Raw genomic sequence first — 22,758 nt, forward strand, 5'->3', positions numbered from 1 at the left:
ATGAAAAAATACATTCAATAATTAATGTTAAAGATCAGAAAATAAAGCCAGAAAAACAGTCACAAAGGAAACAAACATATCTTACTTTTCTATGGGACCAATAAATACTGTATGTGGTTCTCCAATTTCTTCTTCATCATCAAAATACGGTAACTGTTTATTTCGCGGCTGCACTTTGGAGTCAGGAGCAACCTTACAGGGATAAAGCCAATATTAATTTGCAAATCAGGCTCAAATATATCAAACAAACAGGAAATCCTTGAGAAGTGCAGAGGTATAAGGCCCACTGCTTTTGAGAAGGACTTCAGCTTTTTTCCCCCCTTCCCTGGGACACCATATTACAGTTATTTCTGTACACATTCCTTGCAAAACCACCAAGCTCTCAAATTCCCTTTATACGTAGCTTTGTTTAAATGAAGCATTAATAAAATTTAACTATAATTCTCATTATAACATCATTTTTCACCAGTAAGTGAACTTGGAGACAACTACGTTGTCTAATTATACTACAGATTTCAAACAGCTTTGTTCTAAAATGAAAACGTAATTACATTTTTAAATTTGTTTTCTCTGTGAGAAGGGCTTCCTTTAGAATTGTCTTCCAAGCATTTAGTAAATGCGACAAGTCTGCCATTGGCTTCTTCAAAGGAGATTTTCACAAAGAAGTCAGAAATATTATTTCTAATACCAATGTCAGTGATTATTTTTTCAAATATTGAGTTTGCGTGAGGATCAAGGCCAGTTTCAAAAATTAAAATGATATACTGTTCTTCTTGACCTAAGAAAAAGCAGAGAAAAAATTATTCATTTGGGAACAAAGTAAAACGCCACATTTATAAACAGATTTCAAAGAACCATGAGGTAATGCACATATGCTTCTCTGATGACAATGCACACATGCAGAAGTAAACAGGTTTGCAGACAGACAGCAATCCCTACTAGTTACGCTTGAAATGAGTATATTCAACCCATGCCTTTAGGAACATTAAGCATTACGCCTTACACATAGAAGACACACTGAATGCAAAGCCAAAACCTATTTCAAAACAAGAAGTTACCTACTAATAGAGAATAAATCTTGAGAACAATATTTTCTTATTATGAATCCTACAATAATGTTTCAATACAATTACAGAAACTACATATTCAGCATAATCCCCTCCCCATATAGGAAGCAGCATGCATTCACTTCTCAACAGGAGTACATACATTCATCCATCTGTGGAAATATGGAACTAATTTAGGAAGGTAGACAGGCTTTTGTGTTCTCAATACTATTACAGAAAAGAAACATACAAGCTGAACATGGAACACACATCTAACTGTGAACTGAAACACAGTAACTTACAGGATTTTATTCTTCGTTAGTCTGAAGTATTTTTTCATCTACTATCATTAAAGTAAAATATTCAAGCCCAGAGCATTCCAGTCTTTCAGTTAATTACATCATAAGAACCATACTTACAAGTGTACAAAGCACTGACATCTGCATTTCTACTCAATATTGACAAGTTGGGGGAAAAGAAAATCCTACTTTAACTGGAGGTAGCAAACAAGTAGAATGCAGACTGAAAAACCACTGCTTAGAAACTACACTGAGAACAAAACAAACAACATTTCTGAGATGGCTTTTTCCAGATGTAAATTAGAAAGAAAGCGTGGCGTTTTCTCAAGCAGTGGATACAGAACTGTACACCATACGCTACAAGCACAAAGTTCTAACAAAATTACTCTTGCTGATTCCAGGCACATATGATTTGAGTATGTAAAATGCACAAAAGCCTGTAATGGCAATTTCACAAAAGAAACACTTATTTTTCCCTGATCAGATTTTGGTTACTATAGAAACAGAAATCTCTTAAGGTTCTTTGATTCGCTGGCATGAGGAGAAAAAAAAAAAAGAGAAGAAAGTACACAAGTGAACAAGGAGAGGAATTAGAGAAATTTAAACTGCCATTGATCAAAATCTTCATGTCTTTCCACAGGAGAAAGGATCTTAGCACCTAGAACCAGAAAAGCCCTGGTTTTCAGGCCCTGTAACATAGCCAAGCCAAAACTTATCCAAAACTGTGGGAACAAAATACCAACACTCTCTCACGATTACTTTTGCTACCATGGCTTAGCTTCAACAGGTCAGCTTGGCCTACCCCTTTACCAGAAGCTGGGCAATGAGATCAGTTAGCCACTGTCTAGATCCCCAACTGTTGACATCGTCTGACAACTTAAAAGGCAGTAAGCCCCTAAGAAGAATGAATTCGGCACCCAGTATTCCAGCTGCAAATTCCCGCCTCATGCATCTGGCTAACTGCAGGGACCTATTTTTCCATAACAGAGGAGTTTCAGGCACTTCCATAACCATTTCCTATTCTTAACTCAGCATGCAAACCATTGTGAAAATGTTACTCAGTGGCTTGCCTCCAAATTCACTCTATAAGAATTTAAGTGTCTAACTGGGTTTTGCTAAGTCTTATTTTGTGAACTACTTGCTACTGCAAGTGTGCTGTAGCAACTGTGTTTTCACAAGGTATTCATAAGTACCAACTACTATGAAGCTGTTGTGTGAGAAAATAGCTCAGAGCCATAGTCTCAGAGGAAAAAGCTTGGGGTGGTCAAGAAAAAAAGGCTGAGACGGAAAAGATTTCTTCCCCAGGCAAATCAGGAAGTTTTGCCTTTGTTCACTGGTGGACACCTGTGATTGCCTGGGGTCAAATGCGTACTACCAGGACTGCGTTCATCACCCCCTGCATGCTTTTCAATTACTTCAGTAATTTTAACACTCTTTACAGCTTATAATTTTCATATGAGGTAGATGAGCTTATTATACAGCATTTTGTGTTGGAAGCACACAGCTGAGATTATTGAAGGCCTTCTTCCATTTGTGTAGGAATACATCATGCATATGTACAGCTGCACACAAGTATTAATAACTACAAAAATAACCTTAAGAAAAGTCTATTTACTTGAGGGAAAAATGACTCCACGCCTATTAAAAAATGGGCTGTACACTAACTCTTGAGACCCTCAAGGAAAACTATGCTGAAGTTAATTTTAAGATGTGTGAAGACAACAGGCTTATTCTACAAAAAACCAACACCATAAGTAAATGCATACAAAGGTTTCTACTCAAACAGTGGCTTGGAAGCAGAACAGAACAGAAAACAGAGGTACGCATAGCAAAATCAGCAATAAAGATAGGAAGGCCCCTAGAAAAACACTAAATAAAGTAAATTCACTTTGGTTCAGTAGAACTACTAATGAAAAAGGTACTAAACTAAACCAGCATGTATATGGACAATGAGAAAAGCATAATTTTGCCAAGTCGTTCTGATCTGTTCTCCCCATTAGCTGGGGAAGGCAATACCATCAGGAAAAACTCTACATCTGCCCCAGCCAGTGATGCCAGTTTTACTCCTTAGTGCACTCAATCATGACCCAAACATTAAAAGACAATTTAAAGTGAAACAGTGAATTAAAATCGATTTACTTACTGTCTCCTTTACATTCGTACCAGACATTATCTTTACTCATTTTCAGCTGTTCTCTCAGGCTACTACAGGTTGATGGTACTGTTTGCAGAAAAACTACTGGTAATTTTCTGACACTACACCATTCACATTTGGTAAGTTCTGAAGTTTTCAGGTTTATCTCTCGGACGTCACTGTCTGATTCTAGAAGACAATAATGAAACTGCATCACAACCCAGTCAAAATACATAGATGTCCTTGATAATTTTCCCCTTGATTTTAACAAGAGATCAGTATGTGTTCATTAACCATTAAAGAAAGTTTTTAATAAACTGAAAGAAACACAAGCGACGTCTGTTAAAAGACAAACTTAATTTTGATGTCACCTGGCAGGAAAGTAACTTAAAAAACTGCTTTCTTCTCACCAACTTTAATCTAGTTCTTATTCCACAGAGTAACAGAGAAAAGCAGTGACCATCTTAAATCTGTGACTGTTGCTATTTTATGACAGGTTTGTAAAACATGCTTTGCAAATTTATCTTTGTCCAAAAATAAACGCATGCAGATAAAAAAATCTGACTGCCTATGGAAAATAATGTCCTGCATTCAACTTTTATTAAATAGAGAGAAATGCCATCAATGCAGTAAATTGTTCACATCTGAAAAAAAAATAGTACCTATGCATCTGTTTTCATATGCAACAAACACCTGACTGACAAGAGTCTACACTTACCTTCGCAAGCCCTGTGAGACATAATAGCTACAAAAAGTGATGGTTACCTTACAAACAACAAAAACAAACATCAATTTTAGGTAGGACTGCATTTTCAAACAAAGGGAACAGAGGAATAATTGTGAGCTCATCTCCTAAACTACACCACTGCATTTCTTTCAGTAATGTGAAACATACAACATATAGTCTAGAGAAGAAGAATGTTTAAAGGGAGATGTACATAGGAAAGATCTTAGGCACCTATGCACCTTTTGCTTTCTTTTTATGCATTTGAAATACAGACAATGTTTTACAGAAGGGAGGATTTTCTTGCCTGTGGATTTTGTTAATCGTTTTAATGAAGACCTCTGCGCTCATTAGCACCAGTAAGACTGAAGCTCTTCAACTAAGCTGAGGGGAAATAGCTAATGACCAATTTGCACACACACCACAAGTTGCTAATTCCTATCTGTGAATTTTATTTCTGTCAGTAAGAAGAAGAGAATGCAAAATCATTCTGTTTCTTCTTCCCTATGCACCCCAGACCAAATTTATACTCTTGATTCTTCTGTTGACTACCAACACCCAGTGCAACTTATTACATATACAGTAAAAACAGAATTGACATTTCATTAGGATCCACCTGTGAATCCCTTGATAAAGTCAATTAAAAATATGTATTGAACATCAACATAATGAAAGAACTCACCTTCTTGACTTTCTAAGCGTATTTTGATATAGTCCAGGCAAAACTGTGGAAGACAAGACAACAGTAAAATCTCATATCTTCTCCATAATAAAACTGAGTTAATGCCTTTTGACTGTTACTGCAGAGATTTCAATAAATTTTTCAAATACAAATGTAAAATGTAATACAATTCCAAGGCATACATTTTATCACAACCCAATGAATCAAGCATATTCTTTACTACTTGGTGTCTCTTTCAGTCATACTGACTTTTGAAATTTACAACATCTCTGACATAATTTTCCAAAAGGTTTAAAGCATTGAAATAGCAAAGTATCTGAAAAAAATGCTATGAACTGCAAGGAAAAAGAAAATCTAAAGACAATATCATCTATTTGAATGTAAGTGAATCAACCAACAGGAATTTCAAGGAACATTTGGTTGAGGGACATGGTTTAGTGGGAGCTATTGGTAATAGGTGAAAGGTTGGACTGGACGATCTTTAAGGTCTTTTCCAACCTTGGTGATTCTGTGAATTCATAAAGAGGTGAAAAGAAGTACAAATTATCTACTATTTAAGTAGGTACCTTGGTAAGAAACATGCTTACTACATGCATCCAAAGACTCCTTGAAACCTGAATGCAGGTTAGCAAAATATATTTTGCTACAGAAGCAAAATTAAACACATGCAGAAAAAGATTCTTCCACCAACCTATAAACTTTTTCTTTTTTTTTTTTTTTTTTTTTTTTAAATAACCATTGCCTTCTATTTTCTTAACAAACGTTCCCTAATTGACACACTGCCTTCCCCCAGATACATAAAATAGGCGAAAAGGAAGGGAAAACATGAGGTTTCCATCCAATACCAGAACAAGAAAGTATACATTACTACTCAATTGTATCTATCTAATGGCTGTGGGAATCTTAGTCTTTGAAAGTAGAGACAGACTCGCTGTTACATAAACACGGGCAAAACAATATGTTGTTAAAGTATGAAAATACACATGCCCGAACCCAGATAGGAAGTTTGTTGAATAACAAGTTTACTCACAATGACTGGTTCCACTACCATTCTTCGTAGGGTTCCTATTCGTATACTTCGGCAGTTCAGAATGACACTTTCACATGAATTTTGATAATGTAGAGGTGGCACAGCCTCAGTCACAATTTCTTGAGAAATCAGTTTACGACGTTTTATTGGAGTGTTAGACACAATGTTTCCAAACTGAAAAACAATTTCCAAGGTTTCAGAATTTTTCTGCAAGATTTATCACTAAAACAAGCTATTAAAAAGTAGTGACTGATTATTTTTTTGCTACTTGTCTGTTGTCAACAAGACTGTTTACTATAAATCCACCAAAGCTACATATAAAAGCTTGAAATCTCCTAAAAAATGTATCTTTTTGCAACATCCAAAGATGTCAGTATTCTAAGACTTAAGGAAAAAAAAGTTTACACTTATGGATATTTTGTTAACATTTCAAAGTCACAAATATTTGACAGAACTGCCAAAGAATAATTTAGGCTGACATATTCAAATACTGAACAGCTCAGCAGAATAAGGTTAAATGTATTTTAATTTATTTAAACAAGTACATTAATGCTGGATAAGCACTTCAAATGCTGAAGATCTGTTTCACTTTTTTATTAGTATAGGCTTTTGGCAACTGAAAACATTTGATTTATTACTGAAGTACAGTGCAATAAAACATCAGCAGCAGAATTTTCAAGAAATATAAATAAACATAATCAAGAAACCATAAAGGAACTCTGAAGAACTACTAATGTGTGTTTAGGGCAGACTCTTGGGTCAGAAGACTAAACATTGAAACAAGGCCATGTGGAGTTTGGCTCCAGATCAAGAAGATCTCCAGAAGCTGACTTACTACCAAAAGAGCAATATGAGAAACTAATAGAGAAAGAAAAAAAAAGAAAAAAGAAAAATAAGAAAGCTGGCTGAGAACCATCAGAAGAGAATATATTTATTTGTTGTACTGCTTAAATTGCTACGTTTTGTTAAAGAATTTTCAGTACCACAGTTTTGTTAATGGGTAACTCCTTATTTAATAAAACTGCCCATTAATAAACATAAGATAAAAGACACAATTCAAACGCCACAGAAAAACGTATTAAGGGACTTAATACTACCATTAAGACCAGATCTTGAGAATTGAAAGTTCCTAATCGCTAACCTACATTGGTCATAATTCACATTATACTTTTTAATACTTCGTTTAAGTACAGGTGAGAAGACAGAGAGGAGAGGATCTACATCCCTGTAATTAAATATTTTCCAAGGACTCCTATTGAAGACTGCTGTCCATTTTTTTTTTTTTCCACTGGACTACCTAAATACTGTACAACCTTTGTACTCAAAGATAAACAGTAGCACAGTCAATGTTCCAAGTGGCACTACATTCAAGTACTCTCTTCCACACAGAATGAATGTTTACAAAAAATAAAGCACCTCAAAGGATTTTTTGTTGGTGGAGGTTGTTTTTATTTTTCAATCACTCTGGTGAATGTTCTGGTATCGGTAAATCTTGTTCGTTTCCTTGAGTAAAGTCTGTGTTAAGTTTCACAAAAATAATGCTCTTTCCTACTATTCCCTCAAGTATGCAGTACATTTCTAATGTAACAAGTGGTTGCTTAAGGGCAGTGGACAGGATCATGAATATATGAAGGAAAACATCTGGGAGACAACCATGCCTTCACACCGAAGTGCATTCACTTAATCCAGCATATAATGCTGGAGTAATAGAAGTTCAGAACTATTTACTGTCCAAGCTTTAAGCCTCACTAGGCTCAGAGATTAGCACTGTGATTATTCACCTCATGATAAGCGTGCATCATTTCATCAGTTAAGATACTAGAATACTGGCTTCTGAATCTCAACCTTGTATGAAGGTTTCAACATTACTGGCATTCTAGTTCAGGAAAACGAAGTACAGATTTCAAATCTTCGTCGCAATTCCAATCAGATACTCTTGTAGGACCAAACTCACAACAGTGAAACTGGACAAGTGAACCAAGAAAAATTTTAATCACGAGAATTAACTCAACAATCATCACTGGGAATTTATTCTCCCTCCTGGCTCACTACTGAGGTAGGTAAGTTGTTGTTTTTTAGACATACCGTGAAAGCTGTCCCCTTTGACAGCACTTAAGGAGTCTGCTCATGGTGCATTTTTTGTCTTTGTTTATCCAATTCTTGCAGTGGTGCTCAACTAAAAAACAAAAGCCCCACCAGGAAATCCTTAAAGTAAGTGCTATTAATTGGGACAGTTGTCAAAGTATTTTATTTATAAAGGGCCAATATTGGTCTGAGTGTTCCTCTCCTTTTCAAGTTTAACTTTACACGTTCTAAGTCTCACCAGGAAATAGTACTGACACTCTCTGCAAGCTGAGAAGGCTTGCAGGCTTTCAGAGAAAACCTGTCCACTGTCAAAAAGTATGCATTTAGTACAGAAGCACCCATGTTAACAGCATTCAAATCACTATGAATTCATGAAAAAAGAAACACATTTAAAACATTTTCTTCCGTTTGTGATATTATAAGTAGAGATACCACTAGATAAGCTGGTGAAAAACAAAAGCAGTGAAACATAGCCGACTTCCAACAATGCAAGACAAACCTTCACATTTCTCATTTATTATTTGATTTTTGTTTTCTTTAAACAAAGCATGAAATAGTACCTGATCTTTCATTCTTGCTTTTCTTGGTAGTGTGACTGCAATTTCTGTATCTGTTGTAATACTACCTATTCTCTGTTCTATTCCACAACTGTTTTCCTTTAACGCTGCTTCCACCTTTCCTGTAGAAGGAGCTGGGGAGGAGCGGGCTGAATCTGCAGGACGAGGTGAAATGCTTTCCATTCTCCTAGTGCTGCCACTATCCTCCTCCTCATCATCATCACTAGATAAAACAACTAAACAGAAAACATTAAATTCTCAACCACTACATTTTTCTGTAACAGAAATTTCTTTACAAGCAATAGCTTAAAAAGTTACTTATACAATTGTCCTGCAGTACCAAAAAGCAGTCCAGATTGCCCATTATTTATATTAGGCTTTTACTATTTCAGAATCTGCTCACAGATGCTCTCTTCCTCACTTTTTATTTCCCACAGTTAACTATACAAGCAAGAGATACCACCAGCCCCCTTCTAGACATAGGAATGAAGTCATCTATGTCATGTGCCAACAAGGAACTAACCGTGAACATTAAGCCCCTCTTGCTGGGAAACTTAGTTTTGAAAAGGTTATATAACACAGGTAAAGAAAAGTCGTTACTTCTTTGGTCAGTTTAAGTTGCCCAAATCAGTAACATAACACAATCTAGTACACTAAGCATAGAACAAGAGCCACAATTCTGAGTTCACACAGTGGAAATAACAAAAATATGTTTTTATAAATATATATTTTTTAATTTTTATTAATTTATTTTATGTTTTTATAAATAAAAAAAATATGAGGGGAAAAAATTCAGAAGTGTTTCCTTTGTGAGAACAGATGACAGTACTGCTAATAGGTTTTAAGAAAGGCAAAACTTATGTCTTTAAAACACATTCATTTCCCCCAGTGTTCACCTTTCACAGAGAGTACAAAAAGGACATTAAAAAGTATGTTATGCCCCTCTTCCCCAAGAACATTCCCACTAAAAGTACTCCATGCAAAGTCAGAAGTAACCTTGTATGGAAAGTTCCTTCATTATCCTGTATGTAATACCCTGTATTCATGAAATAGTACTTACTTGGATCATTTAGTTCTGATGGTCTTGTATTTCTCTGTCTCAAGTTTCCAGTAATTTTAGCATTTTTTGTCCCAGTTAGAAGACCAACTTTTCCATTCTGCCGCAACAGAGAATGTCCTACAACTTCATTACCCAGCAGAATATCTGCTGGACCTTTTCCAACAGCAGAACTATAAAACTTCTTTGTGTTGAACCCTGTACCTGAAGATTTTTGCCCCACTGAGTTCTGATGTATTGAAGAACGTGATAAAGGTCCCACAGATTCACTTAATGTTCCAGCTTGTCTGGAGACTCTGTGCAAATCCTTAAGAGAAACATTTTCACAATGTCGACATTTGGTCTGGTTTTCATTTGCCCGCCCACAATTTGGGCAATCAGTAGAGTACTCAATTGGTTCCAAAAGCTAGAAGAGAAAAATAAAAAATACATCTGTAGATTAAAAAGTCACCAATTAAAACATCCAGTAACATTACATATTTAGTTAATAAAGCAGAAATTGAAATATCTAATAGTAGTGTCAAGTGTTTCATTACTCTAATGAAGAAGTACAGTTTGACTAACTTAATAATACATAGGAAAAGATATAGCTGATTATATATAGTAATCATAGAACTACTTAATTTTTACCATGATCCCCTCTCATATTGTTCCATTTCAATAGACAGCAAGATCTGTACGTGAGCATTACAAATCTTGCATAGTTATCTAATAAGAAACATGGAAAGAAGAGTTTCTAAGACATCTTACATCTGACGTGCAGAAAAGATTCTTGTTACCTGCATTTAGGAAAGAAAATGCCATTGGATATCTGCTGGTTTCAGTGAGAAAGAAATCATCTTAAGTTCTAGAAACTCTGTAATACAGCTGTACTTATTGAGTACTGGATTATTATTTTTTTCATTTTTTAATGAATTCTGTCCAATAATAAAATATTAATCCTCCACTTCACAGAAAGCAAACCAAAGTTGTCCATTTCTGGCTTATAAAAATAAACAAGAAACAGCCAAACAACTTAAACACAGATTCTTTGATTTCCAGCATCTGTCTAACTCAGAAAATATGTATTTCATAATTAACATCAACAATTTAATATCTTAGTCACTGTATACATACATATTTTTTTTTAATAATGTTTAAATAATTCTCCTAAATCTTAAGGATTTTTAGAGCACCAACTTATTTCCAAATTAGTTTTTAAAATATGCATAATTGTTTAAAATTAAACCAAAGTTTATGTGATTCTGTTTTTTAAATCTAGCCCACCTTCAACTGGGTCAAGCCTTTTTTTGCAGAAGATAGTGACAAATCAGACTGAAATGAGTTGCAGTGACGTTTTTGTTGCACTTTTCTCTTAATTTCAGATTCAGATTCAGATTCTGACTCTTCTGTGTTTTCCATTACATTGTCTAGGAGGAAAAAAATGCAAATGTGTTAACAAGAAACATCTGTTCAGATCTGTTTCCATTATTATCTTATTTCTTCACAAACTCTGATGTTAGCAACAATTTTCTTTTTGTAGAACATTCAAAAAACTACAGTATTTAACTCCTGTAAATAAGGGTCTCGGGATAAGTTGAGCAGATAAGAAAAATTCCCCCCAAATAATATTGAGAATGTTGCTTTATTACTATTATTCCCGTGCCTCTTGGTGACAATTTATAGCATCATGTCTCATGGAATGAGATTTTGTTTATAAGAGGGCCTTATTTCAGTGCAATGTAAAAAGCTATTCTGATTCACTAGTTTAATTCCTGTTTCCATCCTGAAGTTTTCTAAAGGCCGTAATTTTAATATAATATGAGTGCTTTCTCCATTCATATACTGAGTTGAGCTAGCTCACAAATTATCCGTGTCAGTACAGACAAAGCTGAAAAGAACATGGTGATAGTTATTTTTTTGTTTTTCCCATTCCACAATTTCCACCTTTCAAACCAAATTACATTTTCCCTCTTGCATCAGATTATCTCCATAGATGGTCTCTACCAATGAGATAAGAGCATATATTAGGTGACCTACAGGGCAGTGCTGATGCTGGGCTGCTCTACTCTCTCAGTGCATAAATATACTTCTTAGCAAGTGTGATTCAGCATGCTACGTTTTGCTTATACTAAAAGTATTACAGAAATTCCTCATCAGTAACTCAAGAACAAGGTGGGGGCTTGGTGTTAAGACTATATAATCTCCAGACATCTGTTCCAAACCCAACAACTGTCTGGTTCTAAATACAACTTCATTTGCATTTCAATTAGAATGCAGTTATTTTGAAGTTTATTAAAACACTGAACAGGTTGTAGAAATCTGTCAAAAAGAACAACATTTTTCATACTTGCACAAAATGACGTAAATAGCATGATACAAGAAGATACACTAAAGATTACTCACAGTCTGGCAATACATCTGCATAAAAATACTGATTCAAAAAATAATTCTGCTTAAAATAAGTAAGAACTTTAGTTAACTGACCTAGTCCTTGAGGCCGCGGTAATCTAATGTGGTCTGCTTCTACTTTCTGAAGCTGAGGAGGATATTCTTTTCTGGAAAATAAATTAAACACTTTTGAGAGGCACCATTACAATTCTGCCACCATTACTCATGAAAAAAAAGAAAAATCAGAACTTCATTTGAAAGTTATGAATAAATAGCGCTTAGAAGAGAACTTATAAAATACATATCATCAGAGTGCTAGGAACAGGTAAAGGTCTTAAGTGTTTCTGATCTAAATTCTTTCTGATAATAAACAATAGTTAAAGTCCCACTTTCAGACCAAAGCCTTCAAGAACTGATGCAAAGATCTCCCCAACATTCAAGAACTATTAACACTGATACTTTAAAGGCCAAAAAATGGAAAACAACTATTATTTTAGTATTAGATTCCGCAGCATAAAACAGAAAAAACTTAAACAGAGGAGAAATGAGCAATGTCAAAATTTGTGGCCAAAAATAGAAATAGCATAGAAAAAGTAATAATTTGTACATCCTTAAGAAAATAATACTTTGTAGACAAACTATTTGACAAAAGAACTTTAGACAGTATAATTTGCATACTACCACATTTTTATTCACAGTCATATAAGACTACTGTCAAATTAAGATTCCAAATACAGCATCTTGGTTACTACTTACAACAGCTCTTTCCCTGCTCATACACTGATCCACAGCTGTAGATTATTGTTAGTGTTACAACATAAGATGACATACACCTGAAGTACAGTAGGCCTTGTTTACTGCCCACTAACTGCCTAATTCACTGCTGTGCAAATGGGTCACATGCATCACATAACACTTCTTCCTGTGATTGCAAGGACAAAAATCAACAGTGAAGGAGGCAAAGGTAGAAGAGCTGTAGGCAGTAACATCTTAAACAAACACAGATAAATCAAATCTTGAGCATTCTCCTGAAAAAAGAAATCTACGGTTTAAACAGAACTAGGAATAAATCTTAATTTGTTTCAGTACATAATTTCCTGAAGCACCAAATTAGCAGGACCACAACTATACTTGTATGGTGGGCATGAGAATTGAAGATAGCCCTGCTGCATCCTCCCCTTCACAGCTTTCTGATGTCACTTGCGCAGTCCACACTCAAGCTATGTATAATTGACTCATGAAAAATAGTTAAAAATCACAAAATAATGTTAAAATTGTACATCCTTGTGAGGCCGTATTACTAGCTGTCCAGGGCAGTATGCAGCCCACAGCTTGGACATAACTGCTGCAGTTGAAGAAAGAACACTTTGTCAACAAGTTTGCCTTATTTAGGGAGCACACAGTAAATGTGAAACGTTAAGCTTCCTTTGTTGGCTTGGACCTTTGGTTTTATTCATAAGCTCTCAACCTGTTCCTCATTTTCTCTGCCTATCCACTTACTGGCAGAGAGGGCAACTGTCCCAATCTTCTTTCCTTGCCTGTCTCCCAAACAGTGTATAGCTACTGACTGCCTGCGGTGCTTCAGTTGTGTGATTCATCTCACCAAGTTTCATTAACAGTGTTTAGACCATAGTATTCTAGGTGCACAGTGGCTTCCACCTCATCCTATTTGTTACTCAAGCTACCTACATAGGACATAGAAAAACTTTAGCTTGGTATCATCTGCAAACTTACTGAGGATGCACTCAATCTCATTGCATAAAGTTGCCTATGAAGATCACAGAATCATAGAATTGCTCAGTCTGGAAAAATCGCCAAGACCAACTGCAAACTAACCATATGATATTAACTCTAACAAGCCTCCACTAAATCACGTCCCTGAGGATCACATCCAAATGGTTTTTAAACACATCCAGGGGCAGTGACTCAACCACCTCCCTGGGCAGCCTATTCCAGTGCTTTACAACCCTTTCTGTAAAGAAGTGTTTCCTGATATCCATTTCCCCTCATCCTGTCACCTGACACCAGTGTGAAGAGATCAACCCCATTCTCTTTGTAAGAACTTTTCAGAGCAATAAGGTCTCCCATCAGCCTCTTCTTCCCCAGACTAAACAGCACCAGTTCCCTCAGTCTCTCCTCACAGGGCAAACACCTCACAAGCCTTCATGCCCTTCTTTGGACCTGCTCCAGCATCTCAATGTCCTTTCCGTACTGAGGTGCCCAAAACTGAACACGGTGCTTGAGGTGAGGCCTCACCAATACCAAGTACAAGGGCAGGATGACTTCCCTAGTCCTGCTCACCACACCATTCCTGATACAAGCCAGGATGCCATTGGCCTTCTTGGCCACACTGCTGGCTCATATTCAGCTGACTGCTCATCAGTACACCAAGGTCCCTTTCCACGAGGCAGCTTTCCAGCCACTCCTCTCCAGCCTGTAGGGTTGCATGAGGTTATTGTGACCAAAATGCAGATGTTAAACAAAATCAGTCCCAACGTGATCCCTGAGGAATGTCACTCATCACTGCATTCCACTTGTACATTAAGCCACTGACCACAAGTCTGAGTGGGGCCATCCACCCAATTCCTTATGCAGCAAGTGGTCCATCCATCAAATCCATTTCTCCCCAATCTGGTGACCAGCATGTCATGCATGATAGTATCAAATGCTTTGCACAAGTCCGTGTAGACTTAGCTCTCCTTACAAGTTTAGCCAACTTGTTAGCAAATACACTCTTGCCCCACTTATGTGAATTTTATCAGCTCCCTACAGATCCATCTCTTTAAAGACAGACCATAACCACAGAAGCTAAAGCCCAGTTAACAACATCAGCTAAGTTTATTACTGCTGATGTAACCAACACTTCACTCCACACATAAGGCACGGTGTAATTTACCACTTCAACACAACAAGTCTGTAGTTTATGTTTCTCAATCTCAAAAGCAATTGATGATGGTATCCCTGTTTTTTCAACACTTTCTGATTATCTATTAAATTTAAAAGTGAGAAAGAGGGGGGAAAAAAAAAGTCTTGCAATTATTAGTTTAGGGTAAATGTTTGATAAGCTCATTGTGTAATGCTCAGTTCTGGCCAGATCCACTATGTCACTTCAATGCATCCTTACATAGTAACAGCGCATAACCATCTCAGCTCAAGTAACTTAGCATAAATTAAAAAAAAATAAAATAAAATCATAGAACCATCTCGGTTGAAGAAGAACGTCAAGACTATCAACACCAACCATTAACTTGGACCTACTGAGTCCATCACTAAACCACATCTCTGAGTGCCACATCCATATATCTTTTATAAAACCATCAGCTGAACTTAACAGCTGAGGCTACCCAAAACAGATTAAGTCATTCAGCAATTCAAGGTCAGGCTTGAAGTTGCCTTGAGTTGGCAACAAAAGTTATAACAATTTTAAACACAATTTAACTGTAAATTTAATCTGAGGAAGATGTTTTCTTGGAGATGGTTTACAGTCCTCCAACAGAAACACTGCAGCTTGAAGCTCCTCCTGCTACCCTCCTTGCACTGAAGGAAGAAACCTTAAAAATTTATTTTTTTTTTAAATTATTTTTTAATTAGCATTGATACAACATTTATTCAGTTGATTTTCTTACTGCTCATTGCCATGCTGATTTCATCAACAGTAAGCTTACCTTTCCTTTCGGTCCAGATTGCTTAAAATATGAAAAAAGAAAAAAACACATAAGATGCAAAGCCCCACACGTGTTGCACATCACTAAATTAAAAAGTTATTAGACATAAGCTGTAGTTGTTTCACTGCCTCCTGTACTCACTGCCCCAGCTTTCAAACGAGCATTATTATTATTATTCACAGCATTTTTGCAACAGTAGCTATAAATGCACAAACAAGAATTACTTCACAGAAAGCAAAGGTCAGTAGGGTAAATGTTACTTGCCCCCTTTTCAGTATGTAAAACTTAATTCTGAACAGAAAAAGCCTCATTCAACCTGTGCAATGCCTGGTATTCTGAGAAGAGAGTAAAAGGAATTAAAAAACAATTTGAACACTTCACCTATGAGAGGATGGGATGATCTGTAAATGCTGCAGGAAAGTAGTTTAAAAAAATCATAATTGGAGGTTGACTTTGACTTTGCAAACTTTTGGGTAGATCACATCTGAGTTTATGAATCCAGTTAGATCCAACCCACCTCCAAATGTAGCCATTTTCCAATATCTTTACATTCTTGGCACAGTTAACCTGTAGCTTGGGCTGTTTGCAAGTACAGTACAGGCACACTGTTATGAATGGTGATAAAGAAACTGAAAGATTACACAATATATATATATACTGCACACTGTCATTACACTAACTGCCTCACCCGCTGGTTTTAAAATCCCCTATTAATATAACACACTGGGAAAAAAAAGTGAAAATCTCAATTTTGCATCTTAGAAGGATTAATAGGTGGGAATCCCCAGTAGAGCCCAGAGTTATAACAAGCAGTGTCCCCACAAATTGCTTCATGCAAGTCGTGCATTAAGATTGGTTAGACATGCTGTATATAGCATGCTCTTCCAATGCCAAGTCTTAGAGAACCTTCAGTCAACAGCACAAGACAGAGCTAGAGTCCATTAAATGAAGCAACATCTGTTTGAACCAACCACAACACCAGGCTATATCTGAAAATCTCTTGCATCAGAAGTGAATAAAGTTCAATTTCATCCCAAGATTCCACTGGAAAAAATATGAATAATATTTATCAAAATATTATTTTGAAATTCTTTTTTTAAATTGTTTTTTGGTATTGAAATCACATATTTGAAATACCAGCGCAACAGATATTCAGCTAGAATTTAAATTAACATGCATGTGCAATGAAATCAGAGAAAAAGATGAGAAACACAGCACATATCACAAAAGCTCCAAATTCAGCTCAGCTGGGTTTCACAATTAGAATGTTCTATGTGATCCCACTCAAGGAACTGTAAGATTCAGCAATGTCAGTGCCAGAGATACAACCTACTCAGAAGTAATTAAGTAATTTAGTTTTACTTTTGTTTTATCCTTTCCTTAACTCAATACCAATTTAAGAACAATATGTTATGTTTGTTAAAATTATTTTCTCTGTAATGCAACTGACTAACACAAAAGAAAAAAAAATATCTAGAGACAAAAACAATGTCACAGAACATAACTTTGTTAATGCCTGTAAATTTACACAAGAAAGAAAATAACAGCTTACAGCTGTCCTCATGTTATCAGCTTTGTCTTGATCTATCTGGAATTTTATTATCAGCTATATATTCTGCACTAATAACTACTGTTTTCTAACTCATAAATATGGATTTTCGAGATTAAACAGTATTGAGAACTCCTTGCTTTAGGAGGAAAAAAGTATGGCGTGAGCCCATCTTCTATCTGCTAACTTGTTAATGGATTTAGAAGCATTCAAAGAGCTGTGTCAACTGGCAAAAGCTACTGAGATTAAAAATCCTCTGAAAAGCTCACCCTTAAATTCCAAATACTAGTCAGTCAAATAACACTGACCTGCAATCTCCCAGTAGCAAAACAATACGTAGAATTCCAATGACTGTTTCCCACCCAAAGAGTACAAATACAATCTGACAGCTGATCTCATAACAGAAGTTTAATCAGTACACTAATATTGTTAGGGGCAAGAGCTCTCTCATGTGGTTTTCTGTCCACTTTAAGTAATTCTGGTTAATTTTTAACCCTTAGAATTATTTTTTTTAAAGGAAGAAAAGGAAAAATGAAAGGTAACAGCACAAATGTTTAAAGATGCCTCACGCTTCTTCTCAACAGGATGTTGAACAAAACTGTTCTAAAAAAGAATATATATAAGGAGAACATAGCTGGTGCAGTCTAAATCATACTGTCAACATAAACACTGTCTTCTAGTTTTAATTCTTGGGAAAAACTCTACCAATCCTCTTCAGAAACCCTTGCCTCAAAGTTGAAATGATGAAATTACTGCTGCATTCACTATTACTGAAAAGTAAAGGGAAGTGTTAGTGCTGTTTGCCCTTTACAGACCACAGTGCACATAGAAATGGAAGGATGCAACAGCAGTATATGTTCTCAGAGACCGAAATGTAAAATTCACTGAGTCATATCACTCATTCACATTTGTACGTGGTCTTTGTTATCCTGAAGACAGACGTGAAAATGAGGGAAATGGTAAAGAAAAAATAGGAGGATGCATATAAATGATCTTCATGAGCCCAAAAATTTACACACACACACACTCACAAAGAAAAAACTAAGGGCAGAAAAATGAAGCTACAGAATGCTGACAGGTCAGTGGAGATTCAAAAAATCCATAAAAGGGGCTCTGAATGGAGAAATTCTAATAGAAAATTTCTAATTGAAATGGTTAGTTCATATGTTTGTGAAAACATTTCTATACAAGAAGTCTGAAACACTTCTATTGTTAGAAAACCAATACGCTTTGAGTTTCCAAAATAACAGCGTTTAAATCAGTATGGTTGAGTAAAATTCCCTAGTTTCCTATAACCTATTCCAACAGATTAACATCAGCATAAATTCTCACTTCTGTGAGATGTACCAGTTTATACATTTTACTCTACATTTAAAGACATGATCATCACATCTATTGCTTAGTCTTTAAACGGGCCTTAACAGGAGTTCCTTTGAAATGGTATTTGATGATCACATAGCCAGATATGTTACGTTCTACTGCATGCTATGCCAATTTCTCAACATATTTCCATCAGGTATTCTCCTACAGAATGTATGTCGGCATGCTTTAACATTAGTAATCTCTAAGAAGTTATACAATGAGTTCTAAATGATAAGCTTCAGTAATTGAGATCAAGGATCATGATCAAGTATGCAACACGGAATTATGTTTCCTTAAAAGACTTCACAGTATAAGGAAAACAATTATGTACAAAACCAGAAACAACTTCCTGCAACAGGAACACCTGGATAAACAAATCCACTTAGTCCTACCTTTGGGCTGCTGTTTTTACTACTGTTGTCTGTGCATGCGCATGGTGAAAGCGTCTACCATGTACCACAGTTACAGGACAAGACACATTCTGAGCATTTTCACTGCAAAAGTATAGAAAAAATGGTTTAAGAAAAGACTGTTGGGTTTGTTTGTTTGTTTTTGTTTTTACAGTGTCTTAGCTAAAAATTGTGATGCCTTACTTTTACAGTAATAGTCACATAAAAACAATCAACGAATTACTTCTAAATCAATAATGTCACTTGTTACATTATACTTAATAGGCATAAAAGCATTAGATTGCAGAATAAAACAGATAAGAATGTTCTCCTTTCCCCCCCAAAAAGAAAAGGTTAATATTTTTTATCAAATTTTATCACTATTGAAAACTCCTGTGAACCAGTTTTCCTTTGTTCAATCTCCTCACTCCAACACGACACTGTTTTTTTGAAATGAAATATAATCATTTATAATTCACTTCATTTTTCCACCTACACATTTTCCTAAGACAAAGTATTTAATGTAATCAAGAAGATTGATACTGCATAACATACAAACAGACTGAACCGTATTTTTGGGAAGTTCTTGGATACTGTTACTCCTAAGGGAAAGCAAATGCAGCAAATGCGTAGCTGTATGTAAGATGACTGGTAGCTGAAACAATGCACCACAGCCCAAAAAGGTTAGACATTGCTACACTACCTTAACAGGGCTCTGCACAGAAGTAGTATATTTACCAATATTCTTTAGTATTTCTTTGTTTTCCTCATTTATTAAAAGCTTTTCAAGGCTTCAATCTCATTATTACATAAACAAGGTAATTCTGAAGGGACACCTCCCTCATCATTTCTTAAAAGCTGATACAAAGAAACAATTTTCTGTCTCATACATGAGTAATGCAATAGCCAAGACAATTATTAACCTCTTCTACACTTATATTACAGAACACATAATACTGCATTTAAAATGTTCAAGAAGTCATGAAAATTTTAATAGGTAGCATGCTGATAACACTAATTGCTTCAAATTATGGAAACAAAACACTTAGATTTATGTTGTAAATCTACTTGGAAATTTTAACTGTATTAAATAAAGGAACATGAAAAAGCAATCCAATTGATTCAAAATATTTATCAGTATAAGTATTATTCAGCTAAATATTCATTTCCTCTATTCATCTTTTGATGAAAAATCAGAAAATCATAAGGCCCAAAATTTTGAACAAAGTCGCAAATCAGTTCTTAATCCTTCCTTTATATCTTCCAAAAGATGAAGATGAGAATCTTTCTGTGTTGATTTTTTTATATTTATTTATAGCTTTTTAAAAATTCATATGAAATAGCATAAGAAAAATTAGATGCTTTTAGAGCATTTCTGAATGACTGCAGCAAAACGTGACTCTTAGAATCTCACTGATCATATAACAGAACTTGTTATGTGTCTTGTTCTGCATATAACAGAACAAGACCTACCTAAACCAGCCAAATGGCAGAACATCACATTCAATCATCAACATCATGGAAGTAAGCATGAACACTTATCCCACAAACCTCTAAGCCAAGACTGCACATTGTCTAGACCAATTTACAGCCAACCTTCTTCTAAGTTCACCTGAGAAATAAAATCCTGACAGCAACCTGTTCTAAATACTCAAACATCTATTAGTTCCTCTCTGACTTCCAGTTTCTCTCCAGAATCTCTCTATGAAGAAATACTAGATGAGAAAACACAGGGAAAGGGCAGGAATCTCTTCTCGGATGCTTAAGAGTTGCACAGTTTAAAACAAGCAAATAAATCTTGAAATATATTCATCATGTTTCATGATTTTATTTGTTGTGTCTGAGCTTTGCCAAACTATCATGATTTGGAAACTTCAAGTCTTATGCCTCCACAGCAGATAAAACTGTTTAGCAGTGCTTCTGCTTTGTGCCGCCTCACACTGAAGTAGTGAGACGCTCCTGTAGGTGCTGGAAGAGAACATCACAGTCTGCTGGGTGATCAGATTTGAGTCAAAGCAGACTGTTCTAGATGGTATACATTTCGTATGGAGTCAGATATCCTTCCAAGTAGGACAGCTGTAAAATACAATCTGCCTTATGATCTTAGTCTTAGAATAGAATGTAATCAGTACAGACAGAATCACCAGAGAATTTCATCAGAAACTGCAGCAAGTTGCAATATAACTACATGCAAACAGAAATTGGCTTTGTAAGCTTCAGCACAGCTCTCACTGGTGACAGGAAGAGGGGAAATGGCCTAAAGTTACTCCATGGTAAGTTTAGGTTGGATATCAGGAAAAGCTTCTTTTCTGAAAGGGTTGTTAAGCACTGGAATAGGCTCCCCAGGGAGGTGGTTGAGTCACCATCCCTGGATGTGTTTAAAACCCGTTTGGTTGTGGTGCTCAGGGACATGATTAAGCTGAGGGTGTTAGTTAGGGTAGTATGGTTGGGTCATAGTTGAACTCCATGATCTTTAACGTCTTTTTCAACCTGAGTGATTCTATGATTCAAGAGAATGATGATAGAACATTAAGTCTCATCAGAAAGTATGTCCAAGAAGTTAGAATGTAACGACAACACTGCATCACTTAAGAGTCAAGGCTCTGAAGAAAACAAGGTTACACTGTCTCACTGCATCAGTCCATCCTGCTAACTTGGGCACACCCCAGATTAAAAAGGTAAGGCACAGAGAAATCTTGCACTGACAAAAAGGGACAGATGTGGAAGTAATCGAGCACAGCATTTCAGAAACACAGAACGCAATTACAGACTACATTAATTCTACCGGCCACTGAATAACTACTTTAACTAAACATTACCAAAAAGAAAATCTAAGGGTCTTATATCATGAGAACCTTTGATAGAAGTCATTCAAAACCAGCAAAGAAACAAGCGATTCAAAATAAGATATTAAATTAAAACAAAACAATCAAACAACCCAACAGAATCAGTTAAATTAGAGTTTGATACTAAATTTACTTTAAGCACACGCCTCATTGTACAACACCAAACAACAGATAGAAACTATGAGTTGGTTTAAAATATTCTGCCTGCAAGAAGAGCTGAATAAGGAAAATTTCTTCTCATTGCCCCTGAATCCTTCTATCTTTACCACTTCCCTGTCCCTCATTTCCTGAACTTTAGGAAATACTGAAGGACAACAATACTAATATTACTGAGTCACGCTCTCAGAATTTTAATGAAAACCACCAATATGAAGTTTTCAATTCTTACTCTGCAGACAAGGTTGAAAAAAACTTCAGCTCTGTAATAAAAAAATCACTATGCGCAGATGAGCAAGGATCTCACATATTTGATCTTCCTGACCTTCATCTAGCAGCTTAACTACATTACCAACCCTTGGAATTTTCTTTAGTCCCACAATTCAAACACAGACTTGATCACTAGAAAGCACCTGTCATGTTACACCTCCAAGTTAAAACACCACCGATCATCACTACAGTGGCTGGATCACAAGCCTTTGGTTATTTAAGAACTTTGATGTGATACATGGATTACAAAAGATGTAACACTACCAACGCTGAAGTATTAAATCAAGGCAATGGCTTGCAGACTAATCATGTTTCCATGCAAATTGATTTTGCAAAATCCAAATAGGAGGCAGTAGATAATGGTCAGTAGTACCCGTTCTAATCAAAAGCCCATTATTTCTATCAGTCACAATGGTCTCCTCTCCATTCTTTCCTAATGAATTTGTCTATTAATGACAGTTTATTAAGGTGTATATTTATACTTTCCATGTAACTTCAGCCTGCAGCTCAGCAGTAAAAGACAAAAGGTGGTTGCCT

At 35.8% G+C, this 22,758-nt stretch overlaps 1 protein-coding gene across 5 annotated transcripts in view; it reads right to left on the minus strand.

Moving 5' to 3' along the window:
• Positions 1 to 22,758, minus strand: part of SENP6 (SUMO specific peptidase 6) — a 74,334-nt gene that overhangs the window by 12,249 nt on the left and 39,327 nt on the right. For 3 of the 5 annotated variants that reach the window (XM_015859044.2, XM_015859045.2, XM_015859042.2), the window contains exons 5-15: positions 18,953 to 19,054; positions 15,650 to 15,670; positions 12,081 to 12,151; positions 10,881 to 11,023; positions 9,618 to 10,020; positions 8,561 to 8,793; positions 5,916 to 6,089; positions 4,886 to 4,928; positions 3,489 to 3,668; positions 552 to 778; positions 86 to 192 (exon numbers count right to left, since the gene is read on the minus strand). In XM_015859044.2, coding sequence (XP_015714530.1) covers positions 86 to 192; positions 552 to 778; positions 3,489 to 3,668; positions 4,886 to 4,928; positions 5,916 to 6,089; positions 8,561 to 8,793; positions 9,618 to 10,020; positions 10,881 to 11,023; positions 12,081 to 12,151; positions 15,650 to 15,670; positions 18,953 to 19,054 — 1,704 coding nt within the window. The remainder of the gene's footprint in view (positions 1 to 85; positions 193 to 551; positions 779 to 3,488; positions 3,669 to 4,885; positions 4,929 to 5,915; positions 6,090 to 8,560; positions 8,794 to 9,617; positions 10,021 to 10,880; positions 11,024 to 12,080; positions 12,152 to 15,649; positions 15,671 to 18,952; positions 19,055 to 22,758) is intronic. The other 2 variants (XM_015859043.2, XM_015859046.2) reach the window with 2 other exon arrangements.

The sequence above is a fragment of the Coturnix japonica genome, chromosome 3 (genome assembly GCF_001577835.2).
Source record: "Coturnix japonica isolate 7356 chromosome 3, Coturnix japonica 2.1, whole genome shotgun sequence".
NCBI lineage: Eukaryota > Metazoa > Chordata > Aves > Galliformes > Phasianidae > Coturnix > Coturnix japonica.